Here is a 25,714-nt window from a genome sequence, read left to right as displayed (position 1 = left end):
GAGACTGGAGGCAGGGTCACTCAAGTGCTCAGTTATCTTGGTCGCCAGGGTTTTCTGAAACGGGACCTTCATGGGTGTGGGAGGGGCTAGTTAGTCTCAACTGATTGATTTTTCTCCTCATTATGAATTGTATTTTCCTCCTTCTTTGTATGCCTGACAATTTTAGATTGGAAGCCAGACATCGTGAATTTTACCTTATTGAGTGTTATATTTTGTATTCTTACAAATATTCCTGAGCTTTGTTCTGGGACACAGTTACTAGGAAGCAGTTTCAAGTCCTTCTTTGACTTGTTTAGTGGGGTCTGAGCAGTAACCAGTGTGGGCTAATTATCTTCACTACCAAGGCAAGATCCTTCTGTGTGCTCCACCCAGTGTCCCGTGAACCAAGAGGTTTCCCAGTCTTTGTGTCAACTGGGATGTCTCCAGTTGCCATCATGGAGACTCCTATGCAAACCAGCCAGACAAGAAGAAACACTGGTTCTCGGCTCACTTTGCGGGGAGCTTAGACCAGGTCCCTCCGACCGCGCGGAGAGGAGAAGGTCTGTGCAGGCGCAGGGGTGGTGATACCGGCTCAAGACAAGGTTGACGTGAGGGAAACCATACTGTAGAAGAGAAACCCTGTTGTAACTTTGAATGACCTCCGACTAACTAGCCCAGCTGGATCTGCACCCTCCAGGAGATCTAACTGCTCTGTAGATTTTACCACCCCTGCTTGTGCATGTACCTCCCAGCTGCGATAAGAGGATAACTATGTTCTTTTGAGTTCCTTAGGAATGTGATAACTCCTGAAGAGAGAGTCTGTGCTGATAGCCATCATCAGTGAAAACTGAAAGATCTGGTGTGGCCACTCCCAGTCTATAACACCCTGGGGTCAACATTCCTAACCCTCTCCCCTGTAACTCAATGGCCTATACAACTGCTGTAAGATCTTCTGCCTCCTGAAGATGGCTCTTTGAGACGTGACACGGCCACCTTCCCTCTTGCTAGCAAGCTGTAATAAAAAGTCCTTTTTCTCCTACCTCCTTGCGTCTTGACTATTGGTATGTCTTGTGGCGGCCAGACGAACCCCCTTTTTGGGCAGTAACAGTGGGAGGTGGCGACGGGCTCTGCCTCCTCGGCCGGCAGGGGTTCCTCCCATTCTGCTCTCTGCACAGGGCTGCCTCCTTCTTGTCTCCCCGGAGATCCCGAGATCTTAGCTCGGATGTCTCTTCCGTGGTCCCCAAGCCACCACCGCAGTTCAGTCCGTCAGTCACCCCGTGTTTTCACTCCCTCCTCCCCTGTCAGCCCCTCCCTGGAATGTCATTTCCAGAGAAGGGGCCCTTCTTGGCCGGCTCACAGCCAAGTACTGGCTCGCGGTGAGGCCCAGACGTAACAATTCTCACCTGCGGCTGCCCTTTGACCCCCCCCCCCGCCCCCGCATTCCCCGCAGAGTGCGATCAGCGGTCCGGCCCGCAGGACTTGGGCAGAGAGCGCGGGCGGGGCCCAGCCACGGCACCGTTGCCGCTTTAAGCTCCGGGCCATGGCGCACGCGTAGTGGGAGCCGTCGCGCACGCAGGCGCAGTGGGGTGGCGGGTGTTTACGGCGGCGGAGGTCGGAGCGGAGCGGTGGCGACGGGCGAGGGGCAAGGAGCTGCAGGCCGGGTAGTGCTCGACCCCGCGCCGGCCAAGCCCTAGGTAGAGCTGCCGCCCTCCGCCCCGTGCTCCTCACCAGCTGCCCCCATACCCCGCGGGCGCCCCCTCCCCAGGGGCCGTCCCTTCCCTCGCGGTGTCCTCCCCTCCCCTCCTCCGGGGCCGTCCTCTCCCCTCCCTCCCGGGTGTCCTCCCTTCCCCTCCCCCGGGCCGTCCTCTTCTCTCCCCCGCGGGCGTCCCCTCTCCTGGGGCCGTCCTCCCCCCTCCTCTCCGCTGGCGTCCCCTCCCCCGGGGCCGTCCTCTCCCTCCCCACTGGCGTCCCCTCCTCCCTCCCCCTCCCCTCCTTCCCCCTCCCTCTCCCGTCCCCCTCCTCCTCCCCTCCCCCACCCCGGTCTCCCCGTGTCCTCCCATCTCTCCCTTCTCCTGTGTTCCCTCCGCGTCTTCACCCCATCTTTCCCCTACCCACCGCGTCCAGTCCCCTTGTCGCCCCCGCGGCATCTCCCCCATCGCGGAAGTCTGTCTCCCTTCCTCCCCTCTCCTGTCCCCTTCCCCGGAGGGGAGTCTCGGGCTGCGCCCAGCGGTTTGCCCGCCGGCGCTTGGGTATGGGGGTCCCGAGGTCTGCCCCCTCACTGGTGCCTGCACCCTTGGATCTACTTAACTCTCAGATGCGCAACTAGTCTCTAACTTACTAAGTGGGAAAGGTTTGCAGTTAGTCCTAAGGCAAGTCAGGAGTCATCAAGATTTAACACAGATTCTACCTTGGACCTTTATGGAAGGTGACAAAGTCTATTTAAAAACAGTTGCCCCCCCCCCCCAAGTTTTGGGGCTACTAAGAATTGGTGCAGAGCGCTGGGACTGGACTGGAGGAGTGGTTGGGGAAGGAAAACTTGCCCGGGCTTGGTGTCTGTGTTTTGTTTGTTTTTGCAAAGGGATGTGGCTCTCAAGTTGATGTTTGCTCCAGCATCAAACCTCAGAAGAGTCGTCTCAGTCGCTGCCTCCGCCCTTTACTCGTGTGCCTGTATGCATTTTCTTTGTTCTTTTTGGCAAAGCAGTGGCTGAAGTAAGCAACTCCGCACTGCGTGTTGAATAGACTGTCATTCAAGAACTAGTGAAGTCAGGTTCCTATAAACAGCTCAGAACTTGTGGCAGTGCTTGGGGGAAATAGAGACATACACTCGGGGAGAGAGGGAGTCTCAGAGGTGATGGGGTTCAGCTCCTGGACCAAGCCCTGGTTGTACCTGTCTGGGGACATCCCTGGGGTTGGGGGACTCCATGTTCTGAGAACGTGTCTGTTTGCAACTCCAGTTGTCAGAAAGCTTTTCTGTGTGTTTAGTATAAACTGTCTCCACCCAACAAGTGTTCCATTGGTCTGGCATTATCAGGCCCGTGAACAGTGTATACATGGCAGCCTTTCAAGTATTTTGAAAATATCCCTTTGCATTCCTTGTAAGAGTTCTGGGTTTCAAGATAAGAAGTCTCAGTTTCTTCCATTATTCTGCGGAAGGAGTGGTTTTGGGTCCGCCCCAGCTCATCTTCCACGTGAATTACTTTGTCCATATTCTTGAGAAGTGACATTCAGGTTGGAGCATGGCCCTCCATGTATAATCTGACAAACCCAGCGTAGACTGGAATGGTGACCCCCATTATCACAGCTTCATGTTGTCTTGACCCGGCCATAGTCACAGCTTCATTAGCTGTCAATCATGAGACCTTTCCATGGCTGCTGCTGCCCAGCCATCTTCCTCACTGCACCCTGGCAGTCAGTTTTGGAAGGAGGTTGTCCTGTTAGGCTGTGATCAGTTACTGTGAGTAGTGAATTATATTAAGGATTGCAAAGTATAATCAATCAAGTGCAGCGTCCAAACAATGATCTGCCATTGCTTTGAAAAATTGGATTTGATGGGATTATAGATCTAGGTTTGGTTTGGCGAGGGTAACTTTGAACCTGTTATTGGCGTTTTTGGTGGCATGACTGAGCACATCGGTGGTCAGTACTAAGCAGTGGTTGTTTCCAGTGTGAGGTAGTGTTAGATTACCAGGCAAAGTTAATATGTGTTAGACCCTGCAGATGGTCACATGCATCCTAGCAGTGGCAACAGATAGGGTTACCCCATAGTTATTTAGTCTGTCATTTGGGACAAAGATGATCAATGTGTTATATGGTAAAGAATGTTGCTCCCTTGAGAATTTTTAAAAGCTGCATTTGCTGTTGGGTAAAGAAAATAGGCCTTTGGCCAGATAGTCCTGTGTTTGAATTCCAGCCTTCTCCTCACACGTTGGTGTGTGATCATGAGCAAAATGACTGCTCTGTCCAAATTTGCCTCATAATGTTGTGAAGCCAAAATGAAGTTGTGACTGGCAGGTGGTGCCGGTAAAAAGGTTGTAGCTATTTTTGCAAAAAGCTAGCCTTTGCATGTGTCATAAACTTTCAAAGTGAGGCAAAGTGGAAAGTAAGTGGAAGGTACTCAGTAGAAAATGAAACGTGTCCAGTATCAAGTTTGTGTCTGCCTTCTGAAGATAGAATGATGGTATTGAGATGGAAGGACAGAACATTGTATACAGGCTTCTGGGGGAAGAGATGGCTTTCAGATCCACCGTGGAATATAGATACGTGGTTGTAGGCTTTTTCCTAAATAGATGGTGAGGCAGCCAAACACAACTCCACTTTTAACCAGTGACCCAAATTTTAAGATGACTGTCCTAGACCAGGGATGTAGATTTGAGCGTCAGAACTACGTGGCTTATCCAAGATTAAACTTGACCTCATTAGTGCTTTTTCCCACCCAGCTAAATTAACTGTCCATGGACCATAATCTCACAAGGACTTTGAAACAACAACTTAAAATGGGAGTGAAAATTGAATAATTGGACCATCCTAGTGATTTGAAAAGCCTATTCAGCTCTAAGATCTTGATGATGAAGGTGAATTGTTCCAACCGTAAAACAAAAGAGCGTTTGTGTTAAGCCCCACCTTTTGTCACTGGGCCGGCTGGCTGTGTTTTCCAGCATCTTGTTAGGCATCGCAAAACAATTTGTGAGCTAACACATGAAGTAGAGTTCAAAGCAAGAAGGGATTTATTTGCAAAGCGGAAGTACACTCCAAGAGAGGGAGCGGGCTGGCTCGACGTGAGCGACTGCCCTGGGGTTTGAGTAATTTTTAGGTTATACAGGTTGTGGAGGGGTGGAGGAGGGGATTGAAGGGAGTCTGTCCAGTTGGCTTGTTGCCGCCTCCGTCATGTCCGGAGGGGGGGTTTTTCCCATTAGATGGTCTTGGCGGAACTGTTGTGGATTCTGTCAGCCGCAAGGGGGGTCAAAACCGCAGTGTAAGTTGATTATGACTTAAACATAATGAGGATGAGGTCAGGGCGCAGCAGGTGGAAGCCAGCTCTGTGCCTGTCGGGCTGCAAAACAGGATGTTGTGAGTGTTGAAGGGGGGCCCTCCGAGGAGGCTTCTTTTGTGGTTTGTCAGCTTTTATCCCTTCCCCTGCTCATGTCTGACTTACTACCTGCCTACAACACTGTCACATGTGTTGTGTACTTGTAAGAATCTGAAGATTAATCCGTGTGGTTGTTGATTTTCATTCCTGCGAAAACCTCTTCCACCACAATTGCCAGTTGTGTACATGGGTGTGTGTATGGAATCCCCCCCAGTGTTTCTTTATGATTTTCCTTCTGCTGTTAGAAATCCAGAGGTTTGTGAGGGGGAAAGCAAGTATAAACTTTGTAATAATAAAATTATAATAGGTTATTGTGGAAGTTGTTAAGATTGAAAAAATGTGTCAGTGTTTGTGAGACTTTGTGTTTTCTTTTTTCCTAACAATTTATATCAGATGTTTTGTAAAACATTAGCATTTTATGTGAAATAAAACCATTATTTTGAAAAAGTTACATGGGGTAAGTATAAAATTGGAAAAGATGTTTATAGTTTTGGAAGAGTAAGACCTCTACAGATGAAAGCATTTTCTCTATGAATTAGATGAAGGCACATTGTATTTTGGTGTTGGCTTAGAGGGGCACACATGCTTTTACTTTTTCTTCTTGAAGGCAGTTAGGAAGAAGGTAAGAAATGTACTTTTTATCTTAAAGAGCTGGAAGGGTTGCTAGGGTACACTTGGAAAGGGTGTGTGAGTTCCAGTGGCAGCTCCTCCTACTCCTAAGCCTTAGCCTTGAAACAGAGTTTCTCTTTGTAACAATAAGGTGTTTGTAGTAGTATGTTTTGTTGGGGAACAGTTTTGTTGATACTGTTTTTGCTTGAAATTTGTATATCGAATATTCAAATCAAGAGATTGAATGGATTGCTTGACTTGATATTTGTAGGTATGTGGGGGCATAGAGTTGCCAGATAAAATACAGGACACCGGTTAAATTTGAATTTCACATAACGAACAATTTTTTAGTATTTTTTGTTTACTGAATTTCATTTTTTATGCTTTTAAAGTTTTATTTGCAAAAAAAGATCTGTAGCACTTGAAATATTCAAAGAGAAGTTGATATTAGAATGATTTTTTAGACATATCTGCTCTTTTTTCGTGTTTACATTCAATGATTTTGCCATTGGATATGTCCCTGTTAAGGCAGATCTGTATTCAAGATAATTTTAGTCCTAAATACTTGACTTTCTAGATTGATGACTTTTAGTAGTGTTGAATTCATACTTTAATGATGTTTTTAAGTTGTGAAATATGTTTTAGGTATCTCAAGTTCTTTTGAATTCAGTCGATATTATAAATTACAAATTTACTTCTGGATGGATATAATTGAATTTCAGATTTAACTAGAGTTCTTTTCCTTCTGAATCTGGCATCCTTGGGGGTGAGTTGGGGTGGGTGGGTGTTGGCAAAATACATTCCATCTGTGGTATTTTCAGAATTCAGAATTTGAAATTGGTTTGGATGTAGAACTTCTATTGTTCTGCTCTTACCTTTCGTAGGGATAGCTCTGTTTACAAATTTCTGATTGCAGTGTTGCCTGCGTGACCGTGAAGATGGGAGGTGCCGTGAGTGCCGGGGAAGACAACGATGAGCTGATAGACAACCTGAAGGAAGCACAGTACATCCGCACGGAATTGGTAGAGCAGGCTTTCCGGGCTATCGATCGCGCAGATTATTATCTTGAAGAATTTAAAGAAAATGCTTATAAAGACTTGGCGTGGAAGCATGGCAACATCCACCTCTCGGCCCCATGCATCTACTCCGAGGTGATGGAAGCCCTGGACCTGCAGCCCGGGCTCTCGTTCTTGAACCTGGGCAGTGGCACTGGCTACCTCAGCTCCATGGTGGGGCTCATTCTAGGTGAATCTGGAGAGAGCTTGGGAGAAGAGTCTGCTGGCAGTATTTCCTTTGTAGGGACCGTGGCCACCTGCCCTTGGCCTTCCCAGCAGTTACGTGGTGGTGGTAGACATAGTTACTGGGTAGGCTGGTACAGGGAGAGCCCTGAGTTTTCTGGAAGGACCCCTCCTGTTCCCTATCCCTTCCCACCTGCACCTCCACTGTCTGTTCAGCACACCCTCCCTCTAGACAATGGAGGACTTAGAGAGTTGTGTAAGTCTGGGCTTTCTGGGCTATTTCTTGATTAATACAGTCACTCAGCCTGCCTGTCACTCTGTCTCTAAACTGAGAATAATTAACTTTTAAGTCCTCTGGGAGTTAAAGTTCTTCCAAGCAGTTTTTGTTGTTTTAATACTAAAAGAGTAATACCTGTAAGTTGTTTATTAAATTTCAGGGATGGGAGGGATTTCACAAGTTATCTTATTTGAAGCCCTTTAGCCTATTTTCCCAGACAAATAAGTTGTGAGACTGTACATGGGAATCAGCCATTTTTAATGTTGAAACAACAGTATCAGATAACTGGGGATTTGTTTAATTCCTGCTTTGCGTAAAATGTGGTGGTGGGGGAAAGGCCTGTGTTGTTCCTCTGAGGGAGGTGCAAGGGTTTGCGGAGGAGTGAGGGGCCGCGCTGTGCAGTAAGGTTGCTCTGAAGAGGAAGCAGGGGGGCTGCCCTCTGCTGAGTTGGTGGTGGCAGAGCACAGGCGCTGCATGTCTGTACGTTCTGATGTCGGAACTGACAGGATTTGCTAAATATCAAGAATGCCCCCCAAGTTTTTGGCTTAAGTATCTTGACATTGTTATTAAATTAGAGTATGATTCTGAATGTTGGAGATTTCAAGTGATAACGGTTTACAAGTCATGTACAAATTGTTAGCATGTACATCTCGACGTCGTTTCTTTATAGTTGTTAACAGCCACTTTGGAAAGTCTTAGCACTAACAGTTGATTTTTGTGGATATGGAATGAAATTTTTGGTTTCTTTATAAGTTCATATACTTCGGAATTTGGTGAAGTTTTGAGACTCATCATTTGACTTCAGGCTGTAAATTGCTACCCTCAAATTTTTAAATGTGTAGGTTTTTTTCTTTTTTTAAGCCAAATGCTTTTTGAACTTGACTTGTCTTGGATTGAGACTGCTTTTCAAAGAGAGCCCAGATTATTTGTCAATCTGGAATTAGTGATTTGTAATTCCCCCCATAGGAGCTGAAAGTTTGGAGGAGCTAAGGATAAAGTGGTATTTGTGGGGAGAGGGGGATGGATTATCAAACGGACTACATTGGAAATACTATAAAAAAGAACCGAGATGCTTTGGAAAAGATGACTTACAGTAAGCCTGAAGTGACCTGTTGTGCTCGGCGTTCCCTGGCAGTTATAAAAACACAGTTTACAGTCTGATGTTGTTGCTTCTCTTTTCTGAGGCCCCTGTTTACTGGGAATTTCCTTAGATGTCGGGGGAGGAGAGAGCTGAAGGAAGGAGAGCTGTGTTTCCGGCTGTAATGGACACTGCATGCTGCTTAGATGTATTTGAAGGAGATGACTTGAGAGTTTGCTTCCACGGATGGATGTCTTGGATCTGCAGGGAGAAGGCTGTGGCGCGCTGGACCAGTGTCTCTGTCTCAATGCCGTTATCTCCTGGGCCACCCGCTCCAGTTTATTCACCCTTAATGCTGCTTCGTGCAAATCACTCCAGAGGTGAAAACCTTGTTGGGCTCCCAGTGTCTGCAGGTGTGAGGTGTGAAGTCCTTTATCGGACACAGAGGTCCTTACTCTGACCCCGGCTGCCTTTCTGCTGGCCCTGAACTTGATCCCTTTTCGGCCACGTTCCTGTGCTCGTTGTGTGGGCTCTCCTCCTCCGCTGAAGGCTCTCCTTTCTGTCGTTCTCATCAGCAGGGGGAGATAACAACACCTGCTTCAGAGATGGTGACTCATAAGCTCACCCAGTTGAAGTGCTCTGTGAGTGCTCTGGGAGCTGCTTGCCTGGTGTCCTCTCGGATCCACCTTCAGCACCGTGTCCTTGGTGCTGTTGTCCTGATCTCCTATGTCCTCCCTCCCCCTTTAGACATCTTTGGGGTGGTCGGGAGATCTGTCTTACTACTCTATTTGGTAGTACTCTGTCTGGTATTACTCTTCTTGGGAATAGGAACTATGTTCTATATCTAGTATTAGAATTAACTGCTTAATAGGTATTTGATAAAAAGTGAGGGGCTAATGAAAATATGATGAGTGGGAAAATAAGAGCCTGTTTTCTTGGTCTCTGGCACAGTGCTCCTGTGCCAGAGAGCAGTGGGAATTGAAGTTAGTGACTTGGCAGAGGGTCTTGAAATTGGAATAATTTGGATTTGAGTTATTATTATTATTTATTCCAATTGGAATAATTTGTAAATAGTGATAGCGTGACTTGTCAAGTAGGGTGTGTTTTGATGAGAGAATGTTTTAGCAGCAGCTCTGTGTATGAAAGATGTTGAGAGAAGAGAGCATCAGGTGAGTTGTCCAAGTGGAGGACAGGGGAGCCTTGGCCTGAGGTGCTGGCTGTTGTGTTAGGAAGGGACCAGATAAACCTCAGTGGCAAAATGCAAAGATGTGGCCCCACAGATGGTTGCTTATTTACCAGTATTTCTGTTGGACTGTAGGGTTGAGTGTTATACTGTGACTTTAGTTTGTATGTCTATTAAATACAGTCCTACAGGCCCTGTTGATTTTCACATGCATATATAAAAAAAGTGGGGTTTAACTCACCTATAGTAAATGAACAAGTGGTTGGTCATTGGTGTTCAGTGGAGGTTGGTTAATTTTTACACGTGTCCACCTCCCTGTGTGCCACCCAGAATAAGAGGCGGAGTAGAATCAGCGCCCCACAGGCTTTCCTGCCCTGCCCTCAGAAAGAGGACCCACCCCCTCCAGAAAGTGAGCACTGTTCTATTCTCCGTCAGCACAGATGAGAATCACCTGTTTTGATCTTTGTATAGAGGATTCCCACAACATGGAGATTCACCTAAGCCATTTGTGTCAGTAATTCTCACCCAGACTTAACCTAGAGCAGCTTTATACAGAGGGAGCGCTTTCATCATTAAGTGGGCTCCTAACTTTTCTCACAGCTTTATTTCCAATTACTGATAAATTTCCTTTGATATAAAAAATGTTTCATTGTGACTGGGATTATAGTTTTAATGATGATTATAACCTATTTTGTGAGGATTATTAAAATGCCCACATCGGAGTGTTTGGGTAGACCTTTTATGGAAAACAGGCCTCTGTCCAGTTTCATTTGCAAATACATGTTTCTTCTTCAGTTCATTAGTAAGACCTTGAAATCTTGGTTTCAGACCTTGGCTTTTTTATATTTTCAAATGATTCTATTAAAAGTTTGAGAGGGAGGGCCAGGCTTTGGAAAGCTGTGGAGTCGGAAATGTCATAGAGATGAGTGTTTAAGCTGTGGTTAACAGAGGCTCCCCTGCATACTTAAAGATTGGCTTGGGTGATTTAGGCCCAGTAATGTGGTAAGATTTCAAAAACTCGTGAATTTTGTAATTATACATGCTAAATCATACGCATCACAATTGATAAAATAGAAATAAAGAGTACGAGTTGTTGCCCTGGTTCTAAAGGTTTTCTTAAACCTTTTAGGTCCTTTTGGTGTGAACCATGGGGTGGAGCTGCACTCGGATGTGATCGAGTACGCGAAGCAGAAGCTGGACTTCTTCATCAGGACCAGCGACAGCTTTGACAAGTGAGGCCCAGTACCGTCCACTGGGTCGGGGTGTGAATTACGACTTAGGCTTTTGATGAGATGGAAGGAAATCAGCTTATTAGTGTTCATGTACCAGCAAGCATGGTTGAACTGTGGCAGGAGAATCAGTGGTGTATATGTTTCTGTTCTAATTATTTTTTAAATATCTTGTGTTTTTAGGGGCTTTAAGTTTTTTTAACTATTATAGCTAAGTAAAGGTAATTTTTCACCAATATAATAAGAGAAGGAAATAGACTGTTCGTTTTGCTCAAATTTCCTGTTTCCAATAGAGACCACATTTTATCACCTAATTATTTCTAAAAGAGAATGGTTGCATTTGTCTTTAAACAGTATATATAAGTAGCTATTGCCATTTTTAAATAAGGCATTCTTATTTAAGGGATTAACGTTTCTAGAAAAACCTCATTTTTAGTAGATCTTGAGTAAGATAATGAGTTACAAAAACAGCGAAGACAGTGATGATGGGAGCTTGGATGATTTTAAGCTTGGATCATGCTTATGATATTCACTTTTATAATATTTTGTTTGGAGTTTCTAGGGTTCTATTTATTCATAGTATAATTCTTTTTGGAAGTCTGGCTTCCAGCTTCTGGCTCTGTAAATTGTATTACATTGCTGTGGGATTTTACAGTGAAAAACAGCCTGTGGTTAGCATAGATTTACTATATAGACATGTTACAGTGTGATATATTTAGTTATGGAAAACATTTTTTACTTTTAGGTTTGACTTCTGTGAACCTTCCTTTGTTACTGGCAATTGCCTGGAAATTTCTCCAGATTGTTCTCAGTATGATCGGGTGTACTGTGGGGCTGGTGTGCAGAAAGAGCATGAAGAGTACATGAAGAATCTTCTCAAAGTAGGGGGGATCCTTGTCATGCCGCTGGAAGAGAAGGTCAGATTCCCTTCTTAACCGATATTTTTGCACTCTTAACTATTTTCCAAGGTCTATTCCAGGAAGTTTACATGTATTTTCCCTTGTAACCCTCGTAACACCTCCCTCCATTCCACAAATGAGGAAACAGGCAGGGACAGGTCATAAAGCCAGCCTGGTGGCCAGGTCCTGACTCAGGCTGGCATCCGGGAGCATGCGCTGAGAGCGCTTCACCTTACCGACCTCCCTTCCCTCTCCTCCTCCTCCCCCTTCTCCACTGCTATTCTCTTATGCTGGTTCTATTAGAATTATAACATATCAAAATTATTACAGGAATTGTATTCTAATTATTAGTCTAATTGTCAAATTCCATGATGACAAGTATTTTACAGGAATTCCTTGCTTAGTAGGAATCTTGTCCAAGTCTGCTATTTGGCCACACATGTTTCTGTATGTTTTAGATATTGTGTTTCATTGGGAAAAACAGATTGTAATAAATGAGCAGATTAATCAGACATGAGTTGGTCATCAAGAAGGATGTCTCAGTCATGAACAACTAGGAAAAACAGAAATGATAAAAATTAGGAGATTGTGTATTTTTGTGCAATTTTCTGCAATTTTTAAATGTTAGCATTTAATTTGTTTTGTTAGAAAGGTAATCATTTATTTTAGAAAATCCAGAAGATATGAACATTAAAAACTGCTCACAGTCCCTACTCTAATGATGTTAGCGTGTGATTCTGGAGTACTTTCTCTTAGTTTGTACTACTTTCTCCAAAAGGTTATTGTACGTGTGGTTTAGCACTTATAATGTTTTACTTAAAAGAGTTCCTGAATGTAATTTTAAGTCATTTAATGTTCCCCATCATCACTTTTAGTGCTTACGTAGTAGTCTGTTATCTAGCTTCTGTAACTGGACATTAGGCTGTGTGTAGTTTTTCAGTTACTTGTTATTATATAAAAACTTCAGTGAATATCTCTAATTAAAAACATTTTTATCCATAAATATTTCAGTATGTAACTGGAAAAGATAAGGGCTCTGTTTTTTAAAACATCATCACAAAACCATTATCAACCTGAAAAATTAATAGTAATTTCTTAATATCTTCACATGTCCAACTAGGGTCCAAATTTTCCTTATTGTCTCAAAATTTGTTTTAATAGTTTGTTTGAATGAGACTCCATTTAAGGTTTATGTATTGTGTTTGGTTGATATATCTCCTGTTTTTTAATCTATAAATTATCCTGCTTCTTTACCTTTTCCTTGCAATTTATTTGTTGAAGAAATCAGATTGTCTTACAGATTTTCCTGCAGCCTGGATTTGGCGATTACTTGTCTCTAGGGTCATGCTTTACATGCTCTTCTCTCTGTAATTGGTATCCCTATAACTTGGTAGTTGGATCTAAAGACTTGAGTAGGTTCCAGTTTGATTTATTTTGGGGGTGGAGAGAGCGTGCAAGAGTACTTACCAGGTGTTACAGTCTGCTTCCCTATGTGGCAGGTGTGACGGTGTGCTTCCCTATGTGGCAGGTGTGACGGTGTGCTTCCCTCTGTGGCAGATGTGACAGTGTGCTTCCCTATGTGTTAGATGTGGCAGTGTGTTTCTCTATGTGGCAGGTGTGACGGTGTGCTTCCCTATGTCAGCGCATCCTATTTCCTGTCTCTTGTTTTCTGATACAAGCAGTGTGATTGTATCAGAATGGATTAGGTCCTGATCCATTCTTTCATTGGGGGCTGCAGAATCATACATTCTGATGCCGTCATTTCTCTTCCTGTAGTAGCTGGAGTACTTAGATAAAGAGAAACACCCTCGTTAGTTACTTGGTTGCCCTGAGGTATACTTTATAAGGAGAGGCAGGGTAAATTCTGATTCTTAACCTTTGTTTATCAGTTTTCTCAATAATCTTGTTCTCTAGCAATCTGCCAAAGGTGGTAACCAGTGACGTTTTGTTTGTTTTTTAGTATCAGTATGAATTCGTGGATTGAAACTTACTTAATATTTTAACCCTTGTGTGATCCTTATTGAAGTTCAGATTGTCCTGTCTTGGCCTGTGGGTGCCTTTCCAGCTTGGCTCTTGGGCTCTGATAGAATCTCAGTAGTCTTTGATAACTTTGTTGCTTTCTGGTATGAAAAGATGTTCCAGACTCATTTTGTATATATTTTTTTTTTACCACAAGCTTGGAATTAACCATTTTTGAGGATCCTTGTTCATTTTCAATTCAATGAGAATTGGGTGTTTAGAGACCATAGTTGGGGCCTTTGGGATAATCTTTGATACTGGGTTTTTTCATTGGACCTGTAGAGCTGGGAAGTTCACACACACACGTGCACGCACACACCCATGTGTGTTTTGTTTTGTTTTGGTTTTTTGTAGATAAAATACACAATGAATTCATATTGATACTTCCAACTCAAAATCAGGACCAGAGGATTTTTCTGACCTCTTCAGTTTATTAGTAACACCTTTCTCTCATGCAAAAGTTCCTGGTCCCCAACCACCCAACTTATTATTTATCCACAATACATAGTATCACTAACAATCTGATTTCTGAAAGTTCAAGATTTTTTTGTTGGGGAGGAGGGCTTTTTTGCCCTTATATTCCACTAGAGATGTACGAATTATCAAGTTTTAAAGTCACTGGGAAATAATGCTTCCCTGTGAGGTTATGCCACCAGCCTGACGCACAGCTCATATGTTTAATTTTCTTTCAGTTTTTAGGGACTGCCATTTTAGGTTTTATAAACTTTGTAAAATATTTACAAGATTCCAAAGTCTAAATAAGGATCACAGAATTTTCTTACATGTATGTCCCCTCTACTCTGTTTCCTTTGCCTGTGGGTAACCTTTTTTTGTTTGTTTGTTTTCAGTTTATTTTTTTATTTAAAAGTATATAAGCGGGGCTGGCCCCGTGGCGTAGCGGTTAAGTGTGCGCGCTCAGCTGCTAGCGGCCCGGGTTCGGATCCCTGGCGCACACTGAGGCACCGCTTGTCAGGCCACGTTGTGGTGGCGTCCCATATAAAGTGGAGGAAGAGGGCCGGCCCCGTGGCTTAGCGGTTAAGTGAGCGCGCTCCACTGCTGGCAACCCGGGTTCGGATCCCGGGCTCGCACCGACGCGCTGCTTTTCCGGCCATGCTGAGGCCGCGTCCCACATACAGCAACTAGAAGGATGTGCAGCTATGACACACAACTATCTACTGGGGCTTTGGGGGGAAAAAATAAATAAAAATAAAATCTTAAAAAAAAAAAAAAAAAAAGGTTACAAGCTTTTAAAAAAAAAAAAAAGAAAAAAAAGGGGGCCGGCCCAGTGGCGCAAGCGGTTAAAGTGCGCGCGCTCCGCTGTGGCGGCCCGGGGTTCACTGGTTCAGATCCCGGGCGCGCACCGACGCACTGCTTGGCAAGCCATGCTGTGGCGGCGTCCCATATAAAGTGGAGGAAGATGGGCACAGATGTTAGCCCAGGGCCGTCGTCCTCAGCAAAAAAAAAAAAGGAGGATTGGCGGATGTTAGCTCAGGGCTGATCTCCTCACAAAAAAAAAAAAAAAAAATAAAGTGGAGGAAGATAGGCACAGATGTTAGCCCAGGGCCAGTCTTCCTCAGCAAAAAGAGGAAGATTGGCATGGATGTTAGCTCAGGGCTGATCTTCCTCACAAGAAAATAAATTAATAAATAAAAGTTGCCAACTACTTAAAAAAAATAAAATAAAAGTATATAAGCAAACACATCTCTTCATAACCTTCCTTCAGTGGAGATTTGCCCACTTTTTTCCATTCCTTCCACCCATCCCAGATATGAATGAAATAGGAGTTGATGGTTTTAAGTTGTATACATCTTTTCTTGTTTAAGTATTTGATGTTCATTATAACTAGAAAGTCTTTTGTCCCTATTCTGTTTGTTTAAAAAATTTTATTAGTATATAATGATGTGATTTTTTGATGGGCATTTGGGTTCCTTCCAGCGTTTTGCTATTACAAACAGTGCTACTGTGAAGAAGCTATGCATATATCTTTTTGTGGATATTCTTCGTCTCAACCTTGATCTATATCCGTGATCTCCTCCAGGCGAGTCTCAGAGGCAGGAGTGCTTAGTCAGAGATTCTGTGTTCTCACTTTGCCAGCTGCCCTTTCACAGGCCATGCTCTCAGCAGCGTGGACGAGGAGCCCTTGCTGACAGTCCTGTCTGTTTCATTACTGCTGCTTTTAGTAGGTCGAAGTGTATGCTGTGTAGACCTCCCCATCTGTGCTCCTTTCTCACTCAGAGTATTGGTTTAAATATGGCTTTACGTATACAAATGATTTTAGAAATCTTTGTTGTATCACAAAAATGTGTTGGACTTTTTATTGGAATTGTGTTACATCTAGATTAATTTGAGGATTGTAGACTACTTTTCAATATTTCATTGCTCATTTGGAACATGAAATAGGGATTTATGGTTTTCTTTAAGGTTTCACACATCATTTATTGATTATATTTAAATATTTGATGCTCATTATAACTAGAAATTCTTTTAAAAAATGTTTTTGAAAAAAAAATTTGTGCTGGTATATAAGAATATGAGTAACTTGTCGATGTTTATCTAGTACATGGCTACTTAGTTGTTTTAGTTCTAAGATTCATGACATAGAGTCTTAGTTTTTAGAGGATTTGCTGGCTTGGATATTTTTAGACGAGAGAGCATATAATCTTAGCATGTCAGAGCTGACCAAAAATAGTCCTGTGACCTGTTGAGGCTGTTGGGAGACTGGCACAGAACACACAGGAGGGCCATGTCATCTGATCAGGTTCTTCTGGTGCCCCTAATACTGTGATTCATGAGAAATGTTTGGATGACCTACGCCGCAGTGTGCTAGCCACCTAACTCTACGTGTGTTGGGGGGTGACGTCACTGAGAAACTCATGGAAACCCTTCAGTGTACATCTCCGAAGAGTGAGGATGAGCTCCTGCATGTCCAGGATGGCGTGGTCATCTTTGAGGAAGTCACAGTGATTCTGGAGTGGTAGCTGTTGTTCCGTGCATGGTCATGAGTCCCCAGTTGTTGTAGGAAGATCTTTTTATAGTTCCCGTCCTCCAGAAACAACACCCAGGATTCAGTCTGGGTTGAAGCATTGAGGGTGGTTGTGTACGTCTTTGATAGCTTTTACTTTAGAACAGCCGCTCTCCTGACTTCTCCCCCAACATGGACTCTCTTGGAGAGCCCAAGAAAGTTGTCTCATCAGAGTCCCCATGTTCCTTATCTGATTGTTTCCTCTTGTTATCCTTTAACTTCCTCATGTATATTTCCTGTAAACAGAAGTTAGGTCTAGAGGCTTAAATATATTCAGGCTAAATGTATTTGCAAGATTGTTAATACGTTATGTGTACTTCATGTCACAGCACGTTAGGGGCTCATATTATCATGTTATTTCATTGTTAGTGTATCTGTTCTTTTTTAGATTATATATAGGAATGATTATATTTAAATATAAGCTACCAGTAGCTAAACCTTTTGAATATTCTCATTTTGTCTTTGGGATAGTTGACTAAGATAACGCGTACTGGTCCTTCTGCTTGGGAAACCAAAAAGATCCTGGCTGTTTCTTTTGCTCCTCTGATTCAGCCCTGCCACTCAGAGTCAGGAAAATCAAGACTTGTCCAGTTACGTAAGTACAAAGATCCTTGCTTATCTTTTAGATCTTTTTAGTCTCATTAGACTCTGAAGGGAAACTAAATTTGTAAGGAACTTTTTAATATTAAAGAGCATTTTTCCCTCCACTAAAACTTTAAAATTCTACAAGTGATTTTTAGGCATTTTAAAAATTATAATCTATTTTTAGCCTATTTTAGGTTATTTTAGCCTTCTTTTAAATCTGCAGAGAGCTATTGCTGGTCATGCCATTGAAAACAGAAGTACACATAAAAGGGAGTTAATTCTGTCATATGGAGAGGTCTTACAGAGAAAGCATGTTCGCCGAGCTAGAGGGCTCCTGCAGAGTCATGGGACGGACCCTCTGCTCCCTGGGGTGGCCTTGTGGGTGCACGTCCAGCTGGTCTGCTGGTGTGCGAGGGGGAGGCCTGCTGTGCAGCCTTCCCTGGCTCAGCCTGGCTTCACTCCTTCAGGATGGAGACCGAGCAAGGAGCTGACATCAGGGCCAGCATTCATCCAAATGTTGTTTTATAATTTAAACAAAAATTCACTCAGTAATGAGAATTGCGAATGATTTTATTTAAAATAAAATCATTCAGCATGCACTCTGCTTCATGATTATTTAGAAAATTTGGAAAACGCAAAAAAAAAAAAAAAAATAGGAAGGAAAAAGTAACTGTAATCCCACCACCCAAAGGTGATACATGTTGGCGAATTCATTCCAGAATTGTTTTCTAACTTATGAGGAGTCATTAATTGAATAGTGATGTTCTGCCGTGGTCTCTGCTAAGTGCAAGTCACGTGAAATACACGTGGTCCTTGAAAGGTGGTAACAGAGGGGCTGAGAGGGATCAGGGAGGGTCTGACAGAGGATGTGGCGTCTGGGCTTGGTCTTCAAGGGTGAGAAGACCTACCCTCAGGAGAGAAGAAAGAGAGGAAAACCGTTAGCAGAGGTAAGGAGACTTTCCACAGGCATGTTCCCTGGTGTGGTTGGAGTAAGGGTGTGGCAGAAACCAGACTGGTATGTAGGTCAGACTTGAGTTTATCACGTAGGCTGTGGGGAGCCATCAGATGCTTTAAATAAAAGTTGTGGGGGCCGGCCCCATGGCACGGCGGTGAAGTGTGCAAGCTCCACTGCGGCAGCCCGGGATTTGCAGGTTCGGATCGCGGGCGCGCACCGACGCACCGTTTGTTAAGCCATGCTGTGGTGGCATCCCATATAAAGTAGAAGAAGATGGGCATGGATGTTAGCCCAGGGCCAGTCTTCCTCGAGAAAAAAGGGGAGGATTGGCAGATGTTAGCTCAGGGCTGATCTTCCTCACAAAAATAAACACATACATACATACAGACAGACAAAAATAAAATAAAAGTTTTGGTGCCTCTGTGTTCTGGATCACCCTGGTGGTGGCGGAGGTGAGTTTGTCAAGTGCACGCTCCCTGAAAATGCCACCTGAACAAGTAAGCAAGCACTTGCTGAGGTTGGGGAGGGCACCACCTTCCAGAGACATAGCAGAGTTTTGGAAGGTGAGGGCACAGTTGGGGTATCTGTGAGGCTTTTTGAGGGTCTGGGTGAAGATAAATCTCTTGGTGTGAAGGTTTGATCAGGGCTGGATAAGAATCGTGACAATGTGGAACACACCCTTAGAGGTAGGTGTTGAGGCCAGGGCTTCAAAGCAAATGTTGGGTGATGAACAATCATGTGATGCTATTAGGGCTCCTGAAGTGAACAGTCCAGTTATTTGTAACTATCTTTTTGTGCCAGAGGTCATGTGGGTGTAGACATGTGCTGTGTGGGGTAGATGGGGTCAGCCTCAAAGTGGATGGACAGGTGACAGACTGCAGGCAGGAACCAGTTAGGAGGCTCTTGGGATTTTCCAGGCAAGAGATAAAGATTGAAATTAAGACACTGGCCTCTACAGTGGATAGGATTCAGGGGCCGGCACATAGGGCCTTTCTGAGGAAGGACGTGGGAGCCTGAGGTGTCCATCATCTGTTGTAGATGTGGGTCTGTGGATGGCTCAGGATGCTGGACAGGACTAGATTATAATGCTGGGAGCCATTGGCCAGTCTCTGTTATTTGAATCCATGGAATGGATGTCAAACCAAGGATTAATAGGCAAATGGAGAGGGGGAAATGGTAGAAATCAGAACCTTAGGGAACACCATCAGGCTGGGCGGGAGAGGAGTCAGAGACTCGGGCAGGGGACAGTCAACCGAGTTAGTTCCCCCAAGTGGCACCTCAGGGAGAGCTGGAGAGTCTAGAGCTGGCAGTCGGGAGGTGTGATGACCTCTGAAGAGTCGTTTCAGCAGTCATAGGGGCAACAGCCAGTAGAGCGAGGGAAGGAAAGATGACAGCATTCGAGCAGAAAGCCGTGACTGTGGTCTTCCGTAGCAGGGTAGGTGCTGGAGCCCGTCATCGAGGAGGGAAGGGTTGGTGTTAATAAAGCGGAGAAAGTGCTGAGAGCCTGGGGTGTGGGCGCTTTCCAGGGCTCTGATGAACAATGGACACTGCCAAGATTTTGTGCAGGCCTGTGATTGGGTAATAAATGCTGCAGCCAACTTGAGAGCCCTCCCCGTAGTGTAGGTGGTTGGCTTCTGGAGAAGTTAGGTACTAGAGGGAAAAAGTGATGCTGAGTTTCAGTTTAATATTTTAAACACGCAACCCTCAATTCCTTTCCCTTTGAGAAAAGCCGTTATATTGCCATGTGTGTATTGTTTGCATTAAATTGAACTTTATTTGCCAGATTTTATTTTTCCTTGGTGTGGTTTGAAGTTTTCTTCTTAAAAATGCTTTTCTCTGCATTAATAAAAAAGGAACAAATACTCAATTTGTAAAGTACTATGAAAATATTAAAATGGATAAAAGAATGTTGGAGCCCTATATTCACTGTATTACTACTGGATGAGAGAGAATACATAAATGAACACAATAAATAGAGTAATGAAACTGGCTGTCAAAGAAGCAGAAAGCAGTAATCCAGGTTTTTGTTCTGCCACTGATTGATTAGCCAAGCATTGTTTCTTCCTCTCCTTATCTAAGTTACAGGTTAGTGTATTATCTTTTGAAAAGTACCATGTGAATGCAAGTTAGAGCACTAATTGACATTTGCCTAGAATACATCATATTCTTGTAGTATATTTGTAAATATGCCAGTGAATGAAAATGTGAGGATGTTAGGATTTTCAGATGTTTAGGTTTTGTGTTGTTGTCACAGACGAGTTTGACATGTCTCATTCTTTGCATCGCAGCACCACTGGCAGTTCGCAGCCTCCAGGACCTGGCTCGCATCGCCATCCGGGGCACCATTAAAAAGATCATTCATCAAGAAACAGTGAGCAAAAGTGGAAATGGACTGAAGAACACTCCCAGGTTTAAACGGAGGAGAGTTCGCCACCGTCGAATGGAAACGATTGTCTTTTTGGACAAAGAGGTCTTTGCCAGTCGGATTTCCAACCCCTCTGATGACAATAGCTTGGAAGACTTGGAAGAGGAACGGCAGGACGAAGAGGAGAAAACCCTGCCTGAAACAAAGCCAGACCCCCCGGTGAACTTCCTACGAGAGAAGGTCCTGAGCCTCCCTCTGCCAGATCCCCTGAAATACTACTTGCTTTATTACAGAGAAAAATAAGTCTGTGGGAACAGGGAAAGGCAGCAGAGCCAACTGCTGAGCCCGATGTCTGCCTTTGAGGGTTGCCTGGAGCAGGTGTGATGGGCAAGGAAAGCCCTCTACTCTCTACGTTTCTTTTTCTAGTTTGTTTTCGATCGTCCTCTAGAATTTCTTTCAGTGCCGTGATTTCTTTATACATAATCTGACGAATGTAAAGTGTGTGGGAGAGAGTTTTCTCAGAAGGGAGAGAATCTCCTAGAGAAGGTGTTTGCTTTACCTCCCAGGAAACACTGAGGTCTGCACAAGGAGACTGCTTGTGGCTGTTTCTCACAGGGTACAGTCTGCGTTAAAGGTGAACACTGAAATTGAAGTGAACCTGTGTTTCTTGTGCAGTGTGAAACAAAGCACAAGTCTGTAGGTGTATGAAATCTTTTCTGGGTGTGATACACTGACGTCCAAGTTTGAATTTTACCATATCAACCTCTTAATTACTGGCCCTGAGTTTCACTAAACCTTTTAGTTTTCTAGAGGAGGGGAAACGTGATTGAGAAGCCCTCTCTTATTTTAAGGAAATTAATTAAATCTTATGTGAGTTGTCAATTGCAATTTTAAAAAGAAAAATTTTGATGAGGGAGGAGGAATGAAAGTAAGATGTCTTTCTGGAATTACGAAAGAATTCCGGGGAATCTTTTCCTGACACCTTCTGTTAACCTTTAAAAGAACCAATGTCAAAAAGAACCAATCGCTTAAAAGAATATCCTGAAGAATGAAGCAAGGGTTGTGTGCTACGTGATTTCTACCACAACGACAGGGGCGATTGTTGATCCACCCTTGGGTGCGGTAATGGGTGTCTAAGGTGTTGACGTGCTTGGTCCTCAGAGCAGGCGGAAAGTATTAAGACCTCAGGAAGTAGATTGGGAGTATGTTATAGATAGCCTCGGATTTTTTTTACTTCAGTTGGCTATTTTTCTGTAATCACATTAGAGTACTGAATCATAGATTTTATCTTTTATAATTCTGGAGAAAAAAATTTGTTAGTTTTGTAATTTTCTTAACAAATATATGTATTTTAGTAGCTCCATTGCATTAAAACAATTTAACTCACAGTGACCTGTGATGTTCTCCAGGTGTTGTATGTTGAGAGCTCTGTCTTTATCACGTTATGGGTCTAGAAGAAAAGGCAATCCTGGCAGTGAGATGGCATTTCTTATTCCAAAATGTTGCTTCTTTTCAGACTTTTTTTTTTTTACCCAAAGGAAAGAATAGTATAAGATATTAACAATAAACCCAAACTCAGAGGGCAGATGTAGGGTTACGCATCCAGAGTTCATGATGAGCCTCTTGGGAGTTGTGGGGTTCATTGTCTTTGTGGTTTTACCAGCTTAACTGAGTTCTGCTTTTTTTTTTTTTTTTCCCTTTTCTGCTTTTTTTAGTAACTGAATCACTTTTATCACAGGATGCTGTGTGTATGCATAGCTGGGAAAACGTATATTGCCCTAGATTTGTAAATTTAAGATATTGTAAAGAAGGTTACTTCATAGTTGTGTTTATCTGCCTTTTAACTCAAAGTTCAGCATCATTCTTTCAGAGAGAAACGCATGATTTATGTCCTTGCTAACATTTCATAGTTTGCAGATCCTTTTTGACATTATTCTAATTGGTATGTAGAGACCTCTGCAATACATGGACATTTTTGGATATAATATTAAATGATATCTGTGAAATCTGTTATATTAGGTGGCTTGACTAAATTTTTTTCCCTATATATATATTGTATATGGACTTCATGTTTTTTTAAACCACATTTGCCTTTATGCTAGATTGTAAAAACTTGTTATAATGCATAGGACGTGTTGTTCCCTATATATGTTAAACCTTTCCTAACATTTTGTATTTACCTGTTCTCAGTTTGTGATTTTTAAACCAGAATTTGGTTAAAAATATGTATAGGTATAATATATGTGAAATAGTTTGGTGTTTGTTAAAAATAAAGGAGAATTGCAACTGAGTTTTCCTGTGCTGGAGCACCTTGTACCAGAGTTCAGTATGGTACACTACTTTCTGTTTTCAGACAGAGGAGATGTGTATAGTCTGTTGTCTGAAGCTCTGTGTTGTAAACCACATGCGAGACCACTGTTGACTCGTACGTTTTGAGTAGACTGTATTTTTATGTGACTTTTGTCTTGAAAGTAGTGAAGCCATAGACCTGTGTAAAACAAATATCAAATTTATAAATATTAAGTATGTAGTGTAAAAGTCAACTGTGTATGTAAAAATACTTTTGCCAGTCTGGAACTTTCAGGGGATTAAAGCAAGAAATTTGAAACAAAGATTTTAATGAGCTGATGTACATGGGTAAATATTTTTTTTTATTGATTTTTTTTTTTTTTTTTTTTGAGGAACATCAGCCGTGAGCTAACATCCATGCCAATCCTCTTTTAGCTGAGAAAGACCGGCCCTGAGTTAATATCTATTGCCAATCCTCCTCCTCCTTTTTTTTCCCCCAAAGCCCCAGTAGATAGTTGTTTGTCATAGTTGCACATCCTTCTAGTTGCTGTATGTGGGACACGGCCTCAGCACGGCAGGACAAGCGGTGCGTTGGTGCACGCCCGAGATCCGAACCCGGGCCGCCAGCAGTGGAGCGGGAGCCCAACTGCTAAGCCATGGGGCTGGCCCCAATCCTCCTTTTTTTTTCTCTTTTTCTCCCCAAAGCCCCAGTAAATAGTTGTATGTCGTAGTTGCACATCCTTATAGTTGCTGTATGTGGGACGCGGCCTCAGCATGGCTGGACGAGGGGTGCGTCGGTGCGCGCCCAGGATCTGAACCTGGGCTGCCAGTAGTGGTGTACGAGCACTTAACTGCTAAGCCACGGGGCCGGCCCTTAGCCTTCTTAGCATGGCTTCTGTTTCCTGTGTGGGATTGAAATTCTTGACTATGTTTTTTCATAAAATCTTGAAAAATAAACTTTTCACCTTTATTAATAGGCACGTGTTTTCTGTATTTGTGTTATTGCTTATTTCTGTACCGTTCTAGTACAGTTATGGAAGGCACCTGAGGTTAGAGTACCCAAATAGAATAGTGGCTTCCTCTGACTACATGAAAGAATAGGTGTCTGAAGAGTGTCTGTGGTTAGTTTTTTGGCACAATTTTCCTGTATTGTGAAAATGCTAAATAAAAGATAATTGGGTAATGGCAACATGTGTTATGGGGCAGCAAGGGGTGAGGATGAGGGTTTAGGTTTATGGTTTAGAGTCAGGGTTGGGGTCAGGAGCCAGGGGCCAGGGCCAGGCCTAGGGTTTAAGATGGGGGTTTAGGGTCAGGGTCAGGATTTAGAGTTAGGGTTTAGGATCAGGGTCAGAGCCAGAGGTCAAGGTCAGAGGCAAAGGCCTAGGAGTCAGGGACAGAATCAGGGGTTAGGGTCAGGGTCAGGACTTCAGTTTTTGAGGTGTTATTGTAAATGGGTTTCCTTTTGTTTTTCATTTCAAATTCCGATTTTTCCTATACGTCATTGCTGATTGTTTTAGTGCATCTGGGCTGCTATAAAACACCATTTTGGTATTTTGGGTGGCTTATAAACAATAGAAATTTCTCAGTTCTGGAGGCTGGAAGTCTGAGATCCGGGTACCAGGATGGTAGGGGGAGGGTTCCCTTTCTGGTGGCTGGCTTCTCATATCCTCACATGGAGGGAAGGGGCTGGGGTCTCTCTTATAAGGGGACTAGTCCCATTCTTGAGGACTCCACCCTAACAACCTAATCACCTCCCAAAGGCCCCACGTTCTAACGCCATCACATTGGGCATTAGGATTCCAACGTGAATTTTGGGGCAACACAAACATTCAGATCAAGCACTGATACATAGAAAATCAAATTACTTTTGTATATTGACCCGCTACTTTGCTTTTTGTTGTGTGTCTTTTCTGATCAAGGCACAGGAGTGGTGGGCTCCATTTCATTTGGAATTTCCAAATTATGGCCCTGAATAATCATAACACTGAATTTCAGGGAGTCCCCGGACCTGCCCAGAGGGGACTAATCCGTCCCGCGGAGCCGTGGGCCCGGTGCGTCCTGCGCTGCGCCCCGGTGGACAGCAGGGGGCGCCCGAACCCCCTGCGCCGACCCGTGTGGAGCGCATGCGTATCCCGTCCGCGGACTCGGCCTCGCGTGCCGGTGAGGACGCGAGTGGCCAGCGGGACGTATTTGACAAAAGCATCCCTGCGTTAAGGCTTCGCACGCGTAGTACTTCTTCCAGATGCGGGTTGTTCCCGAGGAGATGTCCCCGCAGAGAAGAGAAAGGAGAAACCCTGAGACAATCTCCAGCTGTAGGTGCACCTGGGGACGGGCCAGTCCCACCGGCCACCAGGGCCAGCCGCCCGTGTCCTTGCTCTCATGAGGGTTGTGATGCTCCTTTTGTGTTACAGTGGTAACACAGTTGAAAAAAATATACTGACATGTTCAAAAGTAGGTGTATTAAAAATCGCAATATTAAGTTTAAATATATTATATATACCCAAACCAGAATTTATTAAAAGTGTACTGTCTGGCTTTAGTGGAAGTAAATTCATCAACAATTTTTTTTCTTTTGTTGAGATAGTCACAGTTTAATTGGCAACATGTTTGTAATGGGACATAAAATAATGTCTCAGTCCTAGTATCAGCCATTTCTTCAAGAGCCCTGGTTCCTTCTATTAGAGAATGGTATTAAAACTTACATGTGGGAACTAAATGTGCTCAGCTGACAATCCAAGGAAGTATATGCGTGTATTCCAACCTATGTACACACACCTCGTTGTAAAGATTTCTGTGGAACTGTCTGTGTCTGTATTTAGCTAAAGATGAGTTTATGCTGATGTCACCAACCTGCTGCATCTTCACATGGGTACTGCGACCTTCTCCCCTTGCTTATCCCTC

General features: G+C 43.7%; 1 protein-coding gene across 3 annotated transcripts; it reads left to right on the top strand.

Annotated features, from left to right (window-relative positions):
* The first annotated feature begins 1,560 nt into the window (after positions 1–1,560).
* Positions 1,561–23,789, top strand: PCMTD2 (protein-L-isoaspartate (D-aspartate) O-methyltransferase domain containing 2). Of its 3 annotated transcripts, none has more exons than XM_004430165.3 (6): positions 1,561–1,673; positions 6,591–6,919; positions 10,580–10,682; positions 11,425–11,596; positions 17,091–17,214; positions 20,448–23,789. In XM_004430165.3, the coding sequence occupies exons 2-6, from the start codon at positions 6,613–6,615 to the stop codon at positions 20,825–20,827; spliced, it is 1,086 nt and encodes a 361-aa protein (XP_004430222.1). In that variant the 5' UTR covers positions 1,561–1,673; positions 6,591–6,612; the 3' UTR covers positions 20,828–23,789. The 3 variants fall into 3 exon arrangements, with proteins under 3 accessions (XP_004430222.1, XP_087301054.1, XP_087301055.1); XM_087444928.1 differs by lacking the exon at positions 1,561–1,673 and adding an exon at positions 2,146–2,404; XM_087444929.1 differs by lacking the exon at positions 1,561–1,673 and adding an exon at positions 2,420–4,550.
* The last annotated feature ends 1,925 nt before the right edge of the window (positions 23,790–25,714 follow it).

The sequence above is a fragment of the Ceratotherium simum genome, chromosome 21, assembly GCF_057802395.1.
Source record: "Ceratotherium simum simum isolate JZ-2026a chromosome 21, ASM5780239v1, whole genome shotgun sequence".
Classification (NCBI taxonomy): Eukaryota; Metazoa; Chordata; class Mammalia; order Perissodactyla; family Rhinocerotidae; genus Ceratotherium; species Ceratotherium simum.
The sequence above is the reverse complement of the archived record's forward strand: the minus strand, read 5'-3'. Positions and strand labels throughout refer to the sequence as shown.

Bases quoted from the DNA above. Each gene is read 5' to 3' on its own strand.
- PCMTD2 (XM_004430165.3), top strand. From the start codon at position 6,613: ATGGGAGGTGCCGTGAGTGCCGGGGAAGACAACGATGAGCTGATAGAC. The intron at 11,597-17,090 runs GTCAGATTCCCT...TCTTTGGGATAG, and splicing joins TCATGCCGCTGGAAGAGAAG to TTGACTAAGATAACGCGTAC. The intron at 17,215-20,447 runs GTAAGTACAAAG...TTTGCATCGCAG, and splicing joins ATCAAGACTTGTCCAGTTAC to CACCACTGGCAGTTCGCAGC.